General features: G+C 39.5%; 1 protein-coding gene across 1 annotated transcript in view; it reads left to right on the plus strand.

Annotated features, from left to right (window-relative positions):
* The first annotated feature begins 1,713 nt into the window (after nt 1-1,713).
* Nucleotides 1,714-16,522, plus strand: part of antxr1c (ANTXR cell adhesion molecule 1c) — a 45,938-nt gene continuing 31,129 nt past the window's right edge. The window contains exon 1 of the mRNA XM_081600664.1: nt 1,714-2,285. Within this exon, the coding sequence (XP_081456790.1) occupies nt 2,140-2,285 (146 nt within the window). The 5' untranslated portion in view covers nt 1,714-2,139. The remainder of the gene's footprint in view (nt 2,286-16,522) is intronic.

Consider the following 16,522-nt stretch of genomic DNA (forward strand, 5'->3'; position numbering starts at 1 on the left):
GACTGTGATCAAGCGCAGCTGACACTTGGTGCTCAGACAGTTTCAACTTTACGCACTGAGAACATCGTGGAGCTCATTATTAATCAGACTAAGAACAATATCTGTCAGAGAATCACCTCTGATCTGGACGCTTTAACGGACCAGAGGCTTTGGAGCGTCTAGCGCAGCTGATCCGCTTCTGCAGGGTTTTTCTCCCCCTGAAGGAAGTCAGTGCGGGATCAGGAAATGATCAGAGTTCTGCCGTATTCTAATCACATAATTTCGTGAAATGTTACCTGATTTCAAAAACGTTCTCGCAGAGAAATAATAAATGTTTTGTTTGATGACTACAAATTGGAAATAAAATGATTTTTTTCTTTGACGGACAATGAAAAAACTCTAGCGCAACCTCTGCTCCAAACTACGAACATTGTCGGCCCCTCTTCGGTTTTTTCTCTTTTTTTGTGGAGGATCAATAAATAACTTATTGGTGTTTTACCATCACCACCAGGTATGAAGTGCTTTAGCCTTTGAGTTGCACCACAGCAGCACAACTGAAACACCCAGGAGTTTTTATAAGTACAAGTATAAAGAAGGCTGGTATCGCGCCTGATATAAATCTATTTATTTATGTCACATGGACTTATATAAAGTTTTATACATTTTCTTTTCATATATTTATTATTGTTTTTCTTCTTTAGATATTAGGTTGACTTAGAATGATTCCAAATATGTACAGGAATAACCTAGTGCTGTTGCTGCATGTCAATCATCTGGGGGGGCCAATCAGATGACAGGGGGGCACTGGCCCCCCTGGCCCCCCCTCTGGCTCCGCCACTGGTTGGGAGAACTAACTTTTCCCACCAATAGGACAAAGCTTCACTTTCTATCAGGACAAAATTTGATATTCATTTATGTACATGTATTTATTTTCTGATTGCCTTAAAATTATTTTAGCCAGTAACTGACTCTTGATAATAGTTTATATTTTTATGTCACCTTAGCCACAGTCATGAAAATATGTGAGAATATCTATGATGTTTGACTTATCAAAGACTTGTTTGTAACACGGTGTTTGACTTATCAGACACTGTAAAGGTAAGCTAAACATGTACAGTTCTCCTTAGTGTGAGGTTTCTTGACAAAAGCCAAAAATCCTATTGTACGGTAACCTTTCTGCAAAAGTGCTACTTCAGTTATTTCAGCCTTTTGTTTATTAAGCTATATTTCCAAGAATAGGGAAATATAGCTCTACATTGCAAAAACACAAAATCTTACCAAGTCTTGTTTGTTGTGCAAATATCTTAGCACACTTGAAATAAGACAAAACACACTTACAGGTAACTCTACAATAACAAGTACTTTTTCTTCAGTGTTAATGAATCTTTGACTTACAACAAGCTCCTATATCTTACTGAAAAGTTACCTTGTCTTATTTCAGGTGTGCTAAGGTATTTGCACCAAAAACTAGTCCAAAAACACATTCTAGATTTTTGTGTTTTTGCAGTGTACGTAGTAAGAAAATCAAAGGCTATATGAACAGCTAAGCTTAATTTAGTGTAAAGAAAGGTGTTGAAGAAGATCCTGTGCTGATAAAGGATTGTAATAATCACTCTGGAGCATTGTTGGGTCGACCCATCCCATTCCCTGGTAAAAGTCTCCTGTCAGCCATGAGGGAGGTGCAAAATCGGATCTTTACCCATTTTTTCCCCCGTCTGTCTCTCCTCCTCAGGATGAAACATGAAACCTGGGCCACTTCAGTGAAGTCTGTCCCATGTGCTCCCACTTCTTCCAGCGCCAAACACCAACGCTCTGCAGAGCCCAGATCCCATTCGGCATTTTTCACCTCCAAACTGAGACCTTGGCAGAACACTGCTTTTTAAAAACAAATCATTTCTTCAGATGACATTGGATGTTTTTCTCGGATGTGCGGGAAGGGGGTGAAAAAAAAATGCAATTCTTCTGAATCTGAGAAAAAGCATCTCTCCATCTGAGACTGTCACTGGACTGGTCGTGGTTATGCACTGAGCTTTAAGCTGAAAGACTTTTCTTTTCCACTAGCCGAACCTTCCGTAAGAGCACTTGCGGAGAGAAAAACGTAACTTTTTTTGTGTTCCTGCAAAAGACAAAGGAGTAAAAGTTTGGAGAACTGTGCTGAACATGCGTCCGGTTCTGGTTCTGGTCGGATTATTTCTGCTCTCTTCTCCATCAGCAAGAGGGGAGCCGGAGCTGCTGGAGGAGGAAGAAGAGGAAGAGGAGGAGAGCTCCTGTCACGGCGCCTTTGACCTGTACTTTGTGCTCGATAAGTAAGTGGAACCGATTCAGCTGGTCATTTGAAAGGCACTAAAATCTAAGAAAAAAGCAGAATGTTGTTGTAAAACTGTCAAACGCTCACAGACACAGTGAGTTTTTCCCTCTTTGGTTTGGATTTTCCTGCCTTCATTCGGAGGAAAAAAAAAGTGAAAAATGTAAGCATGAGGAGAAAACTAGGGCAAAATTCTTGAGGAATTCAGCAACAAAGCAGCACAAGTTTACCAAAAAAAGTTAATGTTAGAACATTGAAAGCTTTCGTCTTACATCCAAACATAAAATAACACTGGTGACTGTTAGAAAGTTACGTTTTAAACCATGTTTAAAGTTAATCGGCCATTTGTGTTGGTTGGTAAGCATCTGCAGCCTCAAGCAATGACGCTGGTAAACTGAATGGAGTTTTGCTGACGAAGCGAAAAGCAGCAGCAATGACGTGAGAGCCACAAAATCGGTGTGTATGGAGGGCCAAACATGCTGAAATTCAATATATTAATGAAACATTAAATCTTTATTGAAATGCTTGAAGGGTACAAAATAATGTATATTTGGTTGTGCGCACACAATTTTTATATAAAAATACAAATAATTTTTTTGTGTCTACAAAGAAATGTAGACACAAAAATATGCATTTTATTAGTTTTTCTAGCAGTTTTCCAGTTTATCAGTTTTTCTTCTTTTTCGTCTCTACGTTTAGTTTTATAAATCTCAAAATGTGTTTTAAAGAATCTCTGTCCAGTGTTGAATGTTCATTGTCAAACCAACCCATTCCACTCAGTACAGATTTGGTGTTTTCTACGTGTTGAAATTCAGGTCTCATTAGTTGTACATGGAACTACTTTTAAGAGGAAATTTTTCTGTTTTACGTTGATGAAATATTACCATTCATAAAAGGACATACCTCACTTGTTTCTTTAAATAGCTGCGCTGTTATTTCATTTTTCTGACCTACATTATGTAATTCGTCATTGAATAAAATATAAGGAAAATGCCTAATTCATCAAATATGTTATCAGTTACACAATATAAGAAATATATGTTTTATTTACAAAAAGCACACAATTGTTTTGTCATTTAATTTTTAATTTCACAAAGACGTGCTGCTGTAAATGTCATATTTAGTTCATCTGTCAGTCAGTTGGGCTAACAGCCCTGGTCAACATGATTGGTCGGAGGTTGAGTTGCTAGACAGGCTAACCAATCACATGCTGAAGACAAATTGATAGGTCGCAGAGATCATAATACATTTTAATTTAAGTTCTTGTTCTAGTTTGATTTATTTAATAAGTAGTAATGACACTTAATATCTATTTATTTGAAAAACTATTGTGAGATGTCTAAGTAATTATGCAAACAGAAATATGTCTACTGAATTGTGGCACTTTTGGCCTTCCATAGTCCACCTCTTCAACTCCACTGTCATAAACTATCAGGTCACATCATTCCCAAAGAAAAAGCAAACCCTCAAATATGTCGGGTTTTTTCCCTAAAGGTAGAGATTCTTTTTACCTCAGTGACCCCGTCACTGACCACTCTTTTCTTTTCCGTGCTGTACGCCCACATAGGAAAAATGTTGTGGCTAGGTGACATCTCAGCACTGGACTTCCGCAGCTGGAGAGAATATAAATACAAGAGACACTTCTGGAGTGCTCGCTGTTTTCCGTGTGTCTGGTTTCCGTCATTTTACACCAACCTTACAACCTCTTTTCCATTCAGATTAGTGACTGAAATAAAGAACAACTCAGATGAACCACATCCACCTAAAATATACTCCAAAGGCCACACCAAAGTAATAACTTTTGACCCACATTGTTCAGTGTAATAGCTTGTCTATGTCATGTCTATTATTGACTTGGATTATAGAGTATAATGTGACTGGAAGAAATGAAAAGTGAAAAAATAGGGGTGTAATGAGTTCATGCTATGAGATCTTGTGATATTTAGACTCCACAATGTTTCTTAAAGCTAAGGTTTGCAGGTTGTTATCTAATTGCTCTTCACAGTACTTTTTCTGAATAATTAAATTACATTTATTGTAATGATCCTCTGATTTGAAGGGGGAAATTTTCCATAAACCTCTCTTAGAGACTTTTCTTTCAATCAGAAGGGAGTTGATATTTAGTTTGATCTAGTTTTCTCTATTTAGTGTTGTATTTGAAAGATGACTTTGGAGACAGATTGTCGAGTTGACAACACACGGTCACATAAGAAATGAAATTACATTTAAAATCTTGCAGTATTTTCTGTACTCGGCCTAAAAACAAAAGGCACAGTCATCTGACTTATGGCCTATTCAAGCAAAGAATATTATTTCAGTACACACTGAAATAATATTCAGTCTATAGCACTTAGACTGATTAAACCTGAACTGAATTATTCTGTACCGATTTGTTTTTTTTTGTTTTTGTGTTGTTGTTTTTTTTAAAAATCTAGCAAAAGTTTCACAGATTACAAACTATGTTTTATAGAAACTGTTTTGTGTAGATTAATCCAGTCCAGGTTTGACCACTGAGTGTTTTAGATGTTCAGCTAGCGCTGCAATCTTGATACCTTAAAAGTGGTAAAATAACGACTTAGCTGAGCGCTAATAGGAAGCTAAAAAGCAGATTCCGACTTTGGTGTCATGAAAAAATAATAAGGCCAATCGCAGTATTGTCATAACGTTTACACATCGTTGTGTAGCTGTTTCTTTTTGTCTCACCTAACATGCTGCCATACCAATGACTCAAAGTTGGTGGGGATTTATTAGCTCTGTTAGCTAACACAGCTAAGTTAGCTAACAAGCTAGCTAATAGTTCATATGGCTGTTTTCTATCCATATTAACAGTCTAGTAGCCTCCACATTACACCCGACAACTGAAGAAGGATTTTCTGCCTTGCTTCAAAATATCATAATGAAAATGTAAACGTTTTAATTTATATAAACAGGGTTTTCTCTGCATATGCACACCAGCCTCTCAACTGGTGGGCATTTGATTGGTCATAAAAAGGCAAGAAAAATAATCTATTGTGTTTCCTCTATCCACACTTCTTGCTGTAAGTGACAAGAAAGCCATGTATGAGTGTTGATGCCAATCGCTTCTAACCATAGAAGACTTGCGAAGTTTGTTTGCACATGCTCAGTGAGTATGGTGAAACTTTGGCATGACGTAGAATATTAGCTACGATTCTCCTGAGAAACAAAAGGAGAATCTGGAAATGTTCACATTGCCGGGCAACATTCAGAGTCAGCTGCTGGGGTCGTCATGTGACTGCACGCTAAAATTTGCCGCTGCTCTGCAATCAACGGGTATCCTTCTGTTCTATCCTTGTTGCATTCAGCGCTAGCCGTCTCTGCAAGAGTGGTTGCTCTGCTCTGGTTCAGCTGAAGAGGAAACACAGAAACAGACTGAACACCGAGTCTGACATCAGAGCTGCTTTTTCTACTGCAACTCCACACTACGAAGGTCGCAAGAGGAGCAAAACATGCTCAGTTCTCAGATTATCTCCTGAACTTAACACTTATATATGTTGCATTTAGCATGAAAACAGGTGGCAATGATTTAATAAGAGACCGAATGTAAAAAACACTGAAAAATGTTGTTGACTGGATTGTAGCTTGTCAACAAGGGGTTGTGTTGGGAACCAGTTGAGAACCACTGCTTTATCCCATGTATTAACCAGGACTTCTCATGACAAATCCAATTTTCTACACCCACAATTACACCACACAGTGGGTGTTGTGGAACAACATCTCCTTCAAACTACATCAGGATGCAGCTAAGTACAAAGATGGTCTTGCCAGGACAGCAGGAAACTACTGCCACATCCATGGTGCCCCACAGGGCATCAGGAGCGGCACAAAAAGTTACGATGACACCCAGCAGTTAAGACTCTGCTGCACTGACAGGTGTGGAGTGGCCTCCCTGGTGGAGAAGAAACGAGGTTAGACACCCAATCGGCTTGTCAAACTTGGTAGTATCCATTTGAATTATGGGAAATGAAGGAATCTTTCCTGAGAAATGTATGCAATTTGTACACTCAACTATGAAATCTTAGCCGTACATGGGACAGTGTGCGCTGAGTCCATGCGGCTCGCAGAATATGCACAGTACGCCAGCGTATGTGGAAAACTACAGAAGACTTTAAACCAGTAGTCTCACTGCAGTCCCTGTGGGCCAGAGTCCTGCAACTTTTAGATGTGCCCCTTGTCCTACATGCTTGAATTAAATGGTAAAACAGTTGCACTAGCATGCAGTCCAGCTCTACAGAGCTCTGTTAATGAGCTAATGCTGGAGCCAGGTGTGCTGAAGCAGAGAGAGAAACATCTAAAAGTTGCAGGACAGCGACCCTCAGGACTGGAGTATGAGACCACTGCTTTACACTTAGTTCTGGACTCAAAGTCCAGAACCAAAAAAAACAATTGACAATTTGTGGCAAGATTTGAAAATTGACGTTCACTGGAGGTGGAGTGATTTTGCATAAACAAAGTTGGCAAAAAAGCCTCCAGACGGCGCAAAGCTGGTAAAGATTTACCCAAAACACTTGCAGCTGTAACTCCAGTAAGGGAGGGGGTGAGGGTCAAATATGAAAACACGCCACATTTTTCAAATTTTGACTTGGAGAACTTATTTATGTTTTAAGGTTTATCCTGTTTAATCTTTTTGTTATTACTTTGAACATTTAGGTCACAGTGGACTATGCTGCAGAAATCTGTTTTTAACCACCAGATTATTTAAATTATATTCCTATGTTGGCCCTTCTTTTTTTTTTTTCTTCTAATTTACAATACTGGAGCAAAGCCAGAGGGGAGGAGACAAACAAGAGTGCACAGGAAGCAACAATGTTTATGGAAAATCTGGTCTTCATTTGGAGAGCAACATGTTGCACGCAGCACCTCCTAAGGCCCCGATTTTGGTTCCCCGTTGTAAAACGGAAAACAATAAGCTTCACACAGCTTAGCATGCCGGCGATATTTACAGCCGCTCAACCTGCCGGCTTTGTGTAAAGCATATTTTCAAAAGTTTAATCCATGTAATCGGTCCTAGTGCCCCGGTGGACCTGCAGAAACAAAACAAAACAAAAAAAAATAGAAGTGCTCCACAGATGTGCAGGACTGCGTTCGGTGTGTGTCTGCGAGGTAAACACTGACATATGCAGCAAATAAGAAAACAGAATCCTTCCCTATTGTGAGACACTATAATTAGGAGTCGTGTCTTGGTGGCCACTCTGATGGGGACGTTGACTAAACAGACATCATTTGTGGACTTCAAAGGTGGGAAGCTCATTGGAAACATGCCTCTGTCTTCTGGAGGAGTTGACCTTCCGCACAATCTGAGTCAGTTTATAGGACACAGACAGACGTGTGTTGCTTTCTGTTTGTCTATCAAATAAAATGTCAACAAATCGCATTGAAGACTGTGTTTGTGACATGTCAAAATATGGAAATGCGCAACAGGGAAATGAACGCTTTGCATGTACAGGGAGGGGGATCTCTTTAAATGCTTTTATATGCTAACATCTGTTTTTCATGGCTCTTTAACCTGATGGTCTTTAAGCTCATTTGCAGTTTTACCCTGAAAGTTGCACTCATTAACATGGTTATTCCTAATTAGCGCCAAGACTAAGAAAAACATGCCACTGGGGGTGTGGGCAGTGTTACGGAAAAGGTGGATTTTTGCAAAAAGGAGAGGTCGTCGAAAGAGAAGAAAAGGACCAGGGGATCGTGTTGAGGGAAGGTATTGATGCTGTGACCCAGAAAGAGTTCTCCAGATGTATTTACTGCAGACTTGGGATGATGAAGTCATGTCATGGCTCTGGCATTCGGGGCTGGACTTGTTGAGATGCACGGCTGGCTGGCTGGCGTGCGAAGGGCACAGTGGTGGCCAATGGCCGAACGGCTGACTGGGTGGAACTGAGTCATTGGGGAGTAGGTTTGGAAAGTGCCAGTCTTATTAGTGAGGAATTAGGTCATTATTTTGTGCTTTGGTTTTTAGCTTTGCAGAAATATGAGATCTTTAACATTAGGTTTCTGACTGTGGTCAATGGTAGGAAACATGTCGAAGATTTGTCTTTAGGAAATTAACAGAAAGCTAACAGCTTGTTTGGGGAGCATACCACATGACGCTTGTGGCTGGGTCTGCATTCCCAAACCCTGATGCTGCCGTCCCCATGTTTCACCACGGGGCAGGTATGTTCAGGGTGCTGTCCAGCGTTCCGGCCCCCACATACTTCATATTTCACTCAATTTAAGGTGTTGCACTCATACACGGTGTTGCGCCGTAGACTGTGACTACGAGCTGATAAGAGTGAGAGTCGGCTCAAACAGTTGCAAGGACAGGTAGCATCCAGACTCCCACTCTGTGTGGCACAAAAAGTGGTGTGTGGTGGCTGTCATGCACCCAACCGTCTCATCAAACCTGCTAGTATTCATTCAGATTGTGGATGAATACTAAGAAGGAATTTATCACAATACATTCACAGAATTGGTATGTGTGACTATGAAGACTTAACTGTTCACGGACATAATTGTGTCGTAGTAGTTTCTTTTGTTTTGAATTAACTATTGGTGCTGATTGTATTAATTGATCAAATTTGTGTAGTTAAGTCATTTTAACCTTGTGTTGTACAACTTTTGTTTTTTAGCAAGACAATTACTCATTGTCTAGGATCAACAGATGAAAAATAACCTTTTGGCTAATTCTGGCACATTTAGAGAAATGCTCATTAATGTGCACTATCCTCCCGAATGTATTCAATGTCAATTTCAGAATGTGCACAGTATGGGCGAGTATGTGGAAGCCTTTAGTTTTCCACTGCACACAGTGTCACAAGTTTACATGAAAGCCAAGCAAGTTACTTTCAGCAATAGCTTTCTTCATGCCACTCGCCTGATGAGGTCAGATCTGTGGAATACCAGACCAATTACTGTCCTGTCCACTGGTTCTCCTACCTGAGCTGTGGACCTCTGGAGACCTTCCAGAGTTACCTTTAGTCTGTAGCTGCTTCTCTCTGTTCAGTCAGGCTAGGTGGATGGTCATGTCTTGTTTGGTTTGCAGTCGTTTCATTCTGTTGGATTAAGCAGTACTCTGTAAGATGTTAGAGAACTTGGGAAAATTCACTGACAGTAAAAAGTGATCTACTCCAGCTCTGGGCCGAATAAAGGTGAGCATTTGGTCCCGCACTCGTAAACAGACCAGGGCCGGGGTCTTATTTTCCAAAGGTGCATAACCGACGTGGCTCTGGATTACTGATCTGGAACAGGTGTTATAGAAATACTGCTTTTGGCCCAGATGTGGCACAGACACGCAATTCATATTTCATTTTTTAGGCTCATTTGGCCCAGACTGGACCGGATCAGAGTCTAAATGTTTTTTGCACGTGTCAGGGGGCTGATGAGCCTCATCTGACTGTTATGTGGATCTGGTGACTTGTGAGCGGATTTGGCTAAGATCTGAATGCTGTCTGGAGCTAACAATCAGATTACATATTAGGTGACTTCTGAAAGCCAATGGTGACCCTGGATTTTACTTTGGGGTGTCAATATAAAGTACAAATGAGAAACATTTATAATTTTAAAGGATCAGTATTGTGCATTTTCCAGGCATATTCAGCATAATCAAGTGACTATATTACCTTCAGTTGTTATAAAAATTTATATTTCAAATATGCCTGAAAATAAATTTTTACCTTGTAATTTAACTCCTTAATATTGGGCCTCTGTCTCTTTAAAAACTCCCGCTCTTTCTGAAACTCCACCTTCAGGAAGTCATCACAACATGGCTCCTCTATTAACCCTTCAATGATGTTTTTACCACCATTGCCCTAAGAAGCAGCTCGTATAATGAGTTCAGCAGATGAGCAGTTCCACCAGGTGTTTGCCAATTACTGCTGGCTAGTTTGAAGGAGCTGAGTGGGGGAATCTTGGGGGAGAGCTGTTCTGTGAGGTGGAAACTTGGAAACTGAAGCTCTGAGGAGGAGCTTTATCTTAAAGGTGGGGCTAGGTCCACCCAGGTGTTCTGCACAACTGAATGGTTGCCATGGAGATTAAAGGATTTCTCAAACATGCATGAAGGAATCAAAGCAACATTCCAGGCATGTTTTGATGAAGGAATCACGTTATAGCATTACGTAAAGTTCAAAAAAGTTGACTTTACATAATCTTTAATTCCACTTCACACTATGGTCAACTATTTGCTGGTCCAAAATCCCAGTAAAAAACATCAGTTTGCTGTTTTAATGTGACAAACTGTAAACCATAACAATGCATCTGCATATGGACATTATGATGTAACTGATTTAGTATGACTGGGTCAGAGTTTGCTGTTTTGTAAGGCCCAGATGTCCGGAAGAGCGGTTTTGGGTCTGTTCCTGGAAAATACTGACATCCACCTACGCTCACCTAAAGCTAACCTCAGGCTCATTTGGTGCTGCTGAATAAGCGCATCTCAGAAAACGCTTCATATTTTAAAAAAAAGAAAAAAGGAAAAGTTTTCATCAGTTCAAGTCTTTTATAAACTTCTCATACACTCCTATTTCCTTTGTCTCGACTAGTTTTACTGAGGCATTCACATTCTAAGTATAGACTTTCCTTAGTGCAGCCACAAGCTAACTCACTGATGTGACTTTGAGTCATGCTGCCTGAATCCAGCCGAGTCAGCGGAAAACCTAGAGTGCAGCTGCAGCCTGTAAATACTTTGGACATGTCTGAAAACGCTCAGGAACAACAGCTTCCAGAAAGCTGCTGTTGTGTTTACAGCAGGAAGTCACCGCTGGTTAGATATCATGTTTCAGTCTTTTAAAGGCTTCGAGAAACAAGAAAATTCATTAAAAAAAAAAAAATGTCTTGTATTTAATGCAAAATGTCTGCTTCCCTTACGCATGCAGAGCATCACAGAGCACACATTCATGCCTGGGAAAGACTGGTCCTATAAAGAGCCATTGAAGCCCGACTGCAAAGCCTCTAACAACTTGCATCCAGCAGTTTTCACCCAGCAATTTTTCTTGGTTTTGGGAGGGATGCCCGGTATTAGCTTAGCAATCATGTCCTAAACACTTTGATTTGTGCAACTGCTGTAAACGTCGGTTAGCGGTTCGAAAATGAATCCATTTGCCCATTGGCTGCAGCCTGGGGTGGTGTGAGTAAGAGGCACAGCTACCGTGGCAGACTGCCTTCTCGGAGGAGGTGGGGTGTGTTTTCTTTTTGACGCCTTTACCCGTGAGAATGGCATCGAGGACTGAGGTTTCATAGCAGGGGGAGAATTTTCTCACATGCAGTCTGGGAGGGAAGAGCCTGCTCCAGTTGGGAGAAACTAACTAAGTGTTGGACAATTTCTTTCCAACCACCAGTTGCCCTTGATGAGGTAGTTAAAGTAGTTCCCCAAATCACTGAGCTTTAGGGAAAATGACACATCTTTTTGAGAGTCGGCACAGTTACAGTCAGAACCAAGCAATCGGGACTGAAATCTGGGTGTGGTGATGGACTCTGACCACGTAAAGATAGTTACAAAGTCAGTCTTCTATCACCTGAAGAACATTTCCAGGATTACAGGACTAAAAGGACTAATATTGCAGCAAAATCTGGAGAAATTCATCCATGCGTTTGTGTTTAGCCGCATTGATCTTTAGCTGCCTTAAAAACAAAAAACAACAACAACAAAAGAAAAAAGTTATCAACAGATCTGCATGTCGGTGTATAAGTGTGAGTGCAAATGGGTGAATGTGACTGTAGTATAAAGCGCTTTGAGTTGTCAAAATGATTGGAAAAGTGCTACATAAGTTCAGTCCATTTACCATAACATACATTAAAGACTTGTTGTTTCAACATGTCCAGACCTCTGACTCTGGCTCTGGTTCTGCTCTGCATCCCCAGAACCAAACATGGAGGAGCAGCGTTCAGCTTCTATGCACCACAAATCTGGAACAAACTCACAGAAAACTGCAAAACTGAGTTCCTTTAATTCAATACTCACTTGTTTAGAGCTGCTTTTGATTAGTAGCAAGAGGAACATTGATCAACATCACTGATGTGTATCTGTTTGATGAGTTTGATGATGGCATTTGGCATTTCCTGTTGGCACTAGACCATCATATAAAAAATGAAAATATGACCAATCAACCAACACATGGCTCTCCATGTAAACTGACAGACCAGACAGGGAAAGCATTCATGAGAAAATTAGCCAAGAAAGTTGTGTTTCGCCTCATATCCTGTTGTTGTACGTTGCCAAATTAAAACTGTTTTAACAATATAATCTAAACAGACAGTAAACCACATGCTTTAGTTTTCCTGTTATAGCTCCCGTTGCTATCTCGTGCTCCCAATCATTCCACTGGATCAACATGTGATTCCTCTCTAAAACACACATTGTCTGAATCATTTTCTGTCGGTTCAGCGATTCTAATCTCACTCTATCAGCAGAAAAAAAAAGATGTATTTGAAATGATCGGACGTGTTTTTTTTCACTGAGTCTTTGTAGACAGAAAAGGAGACGTGTGGATAATCCGTCCCTCTCCTTCAGTCAGTCTGTTCAGCATCACTGACCGGTTCTCGTGCGTAATGCCTCCCTTTTGATGCCACGACGGCTTGGAAATTGCTGAATCAACATATATATACATATATATATATATATATATATATATATATATATATATATATATATATATATATATATATATATATATATACAGCACCAGAGGAATCTCAATAGATGCTAAAGCATATGATATGAGTTTTATCTGTTAAATTGAGCTTATGCAATATTTGATGATTGATATGTTCTAAACTGATTGTCGAAAACAAAAACAAAAATCATAATCAAAATGCCGTCAGATTCCTACACAGTATGACTAAAACGAATGAAATTCATTTTCACAACTTTTTCTTCATCTTTTCTTAACATCTTGTAATGTCTTCATACTCTCCTTTTAATCCGTCTCAGGAAGTTACTGAGATAATAATTTCCATTCAGTGGGAAAGAAATGACAAGCACTGCAAAAGAAATGCCCTTCTCAAAACAAGTAAAAGAATATAGAAGACATTTTTCCACATTATAACAAAGAAATCTGTCAAAGGACTGAACACCTTTTATCAATATTGAAGAATTATTGACTTAAAACAAGTTCCCATGTGTTCCTAAAATGTTACTCGCAACTGAGCTTTGTCTTATTTCAACTGGCCTGAGATATTTGCGCTAGAAACTAGGCAAAAAAAAAAATACTTGGTGAGATTTTGTGTTTTTTTTTAGCTGGTAGAAGAATGACTCAACTGGGTTTTACAAACAGAAGCTAACATTTACGGTCTTCCTCATTTCCGCTCGTGGGAATACAGCCAATCAGTAGCAAGAAAAACAATTACTCCTGAAACGGCTGCTTTGCTATTACCAGTCAATAGAGGCAAAGTGTGCTGTTTTTACAACATGGTCTCAAGTTGCGAAAACTAACTTCTGTGTATTTAATCTTAAGTTTATGAGACATGAGGAGAAAGTTAGTTTGCACAACTTCAGAGTTTAAAAAAAAAGGGACGAGAAAAAAAAACTACAAAAAAAAAAACTCAGCACTCCAAAATATTCAGAAGATTTAATAAAAACAAAAACACAACGCGCCTCCGCTACATGACATCATCAGCTTGTTACAATCTGTCTAAGGGCTTTCAGCCAATCAGAGGCAAGCAGGACAATCAGCCTAAAGAAGAGACATCTGAGAAACGAGCACAATCAGTGGCAAACAACAATAATAAAATACAACATTCTGTACAAATATCAGCACAAATAAATCCAATAAATCACAAAAGTTAGATAAAACTGTTCAACACTGAGTCTTTGCAAAGTTCTTTAGAGTTTATTGTCTGTAAGGAGAGGATCCAAAATGTTTGTTGTAACATGACAAAATGTAAAAAATAAAGGTTGAATGTGAATGATGATGCTGGAACATTTTCTATTTCTGTTAGTAAAACAACCTATTTAATCAGTTTTAATATTTCTTTTTTTTCTACATTTCTGTTGAAACTCACTGTGTTATGACAGTATGTTAAAAGGCAAATATGAAAAAAAATCGAAATCTTCTGCCTTCTCCCAGTTCTAACTAGAAACAACCAATCAGAGCCCGGAGGCGGGTCTTAGCGCTGTCTTCCCCTTTCCTTCCTGATAGCAGAGCTTGTCATAAATGCTAAGGCTAGCTAATAGCCACTGATGATGGCGGATAAATGGCTCTGTCGTAAATGTAACTTATTTCTCCAAACAGTAGCGCATTTAGCAGCGCATACTTGAGGTTGATTGACAGCGCTAAGCCCCTCCTCCTGGCTTTGACTGGTTGTTTTTGACCAGGAGTATAGCATTTGTTCAGGCGCCAGTCACGGCACAGGGAGGAGGTGGAGGACTGGGATTCTTCTCACAGATTATCTGTATCACTTTACACTGTCATAACATTTTAACAAATATGTGAAAAACATATTTTTTTTATATAAAAGTTACACATTGCAGCTTTAACCTTATCAGTGAGAAGTTGAATGAATCACTAGGAAGTGATTCTTGGCAGTGAGGAATCCCGATAAGCCAGCTGATTTAAAGCTAACATATATTTTTGGCGTACCAACTATCAGACTCCTCATCTCTCCTTTGATCTTCCCTTCTTTCCTTTTTTGTTTCTTTTTGTTCAGCCCAAGTATTTCTTAAGCAGACACGTGTTTTTCATTCTGCTCCTACCAAGCACACTCTGTCGCCCCGTTTCCAGAGACGGGCTCCTGCATAACCTCACATCGCTCTCAGCTTGAGTTACTTTGTTGGCAAATTGGGCTACTGCTGATTCTTTAAACCTTTTTTTTATTTTTTATTTTTTTATTTTTTTTTATGCTTTGGGCCCACAAACCTTCAAAACCGCACAAAGTCACGTCGGATCATTAAAATTAGATCAAGAGATCTCAGCGGGAACTTAATGGGTTTTATCAAGACTCGCAAAACACAACGAGCCACTTCCTTTCGGCCCCCGATGTTGTTTGAACAGGTGAGCAAAACTGCAAGCTAAGCCTCTGTCTCCACCTCAGACAGCCAGGCCGCTCCAACGCAAACAGTGGCGCAGAGTTAAAAGATAAGCAGAAGAAAACCAAAAGAGCGAGTCCTCAGCTTCGCCTCATGTTACGTTAATACTCAGAGCTGATCCCTAACTCCTCTGTCAGATGTTGTCCACAGCTGATTTGCTCCTCTTTTTTTTTTCTTTCCGCTCTCCTCTGTTGCTATGATGGAACAAACGGCACAAGATGTTTGCGCCTGCTGTTATGCTTCAGCTTCCTCGTGTCTGCGTCTGCAAGTCCTTTTGTGAATGTTTCTGTTTACGCTGCACATTTTGCTGAACTAAACCTGCTCTTTTACCCCCATGTTTTTTTGTTTTTTTTTTATCATTATTTTTTGCTAAGCTTGTAAAGTCTTTGCTCAGTCAGCTTGATTGGAATGTAAGGCCTTGATGTGGGTGAGCAGCTCATGTAATCAGGAAAGAAAACATGAGATTTTTCTTTTGTGCTGAATAGCCTTTCTAACCATCTGATTAAACTGAAACTTACATAAGGAGTACATGTTCTTCTAGGAAATCTTAATATTTACGATGCTTAATTCCAGCCTGGTTTCCAGCTTACTGCTTCTGGCTTCAAACTCTTATCTCCTTGTTTTCCTCTTTAAAGGTGAACATTCTGGTTAACAAAGTTTTATGGTTGTGACTTCATTACACAGCAATCCTAGCACTACAGACACAAACGCTGCTCTTGAAAAAACATCTGTAGAACTTTCTTAGCAAGCCTTAATGCAGTCCGTCAAAGTTGTATGTCAGGTCGACCATTGCCACAGCCTCAATTTGACTTTAAGAGGTAAAATCGATTTTAAGAAGATGTTTGTCGTTTTTGCTATTGTGAATCTTCGGAAGGTAAACTCACATGTAACTGTTGTAAAGGTGCAGTCACAAAGCTCCAGTTTAAGAATGTTTTTGTTTGCACTGCACTTTTGTGCAGACTTAATGTTTAATTTGAAAAGGAAGCAAAGAAGATAAATAATGAAAGCAGAGGCAATAAAAAAAAACATAAGGGAATTTGAAATAAAAAGTAACATGTCATCTGCATAAAGAGAAACCAAATGTGAAGCAAATATGAATGCTCTGAATGTGCTCACATCTTTGGAGGGATATTACAAGAGGTTCAATGACTAAAACAACTTAGCATGGTCCTAGTTTAGTCTGAAACATTTAGATTTTTTAAATTATTGGTGTAAAATAATCA

The sequence above is a fragment of the Poecilia reticulata genome, chromosome 19 (genome assembly GCF_904066995.2).
Source record: "Poecilia reticulata chromosome 19, P_reticulata-male-v2, whole genome shotgun sequence".
In the NCBI taxonomy this organism is placed as follows: Eukaryota; Metazoa; Chordata; class Actinopteri; order Cyprinodontiformes; family Poeciliidae; genus Poecilia; species Poecilia reticulata.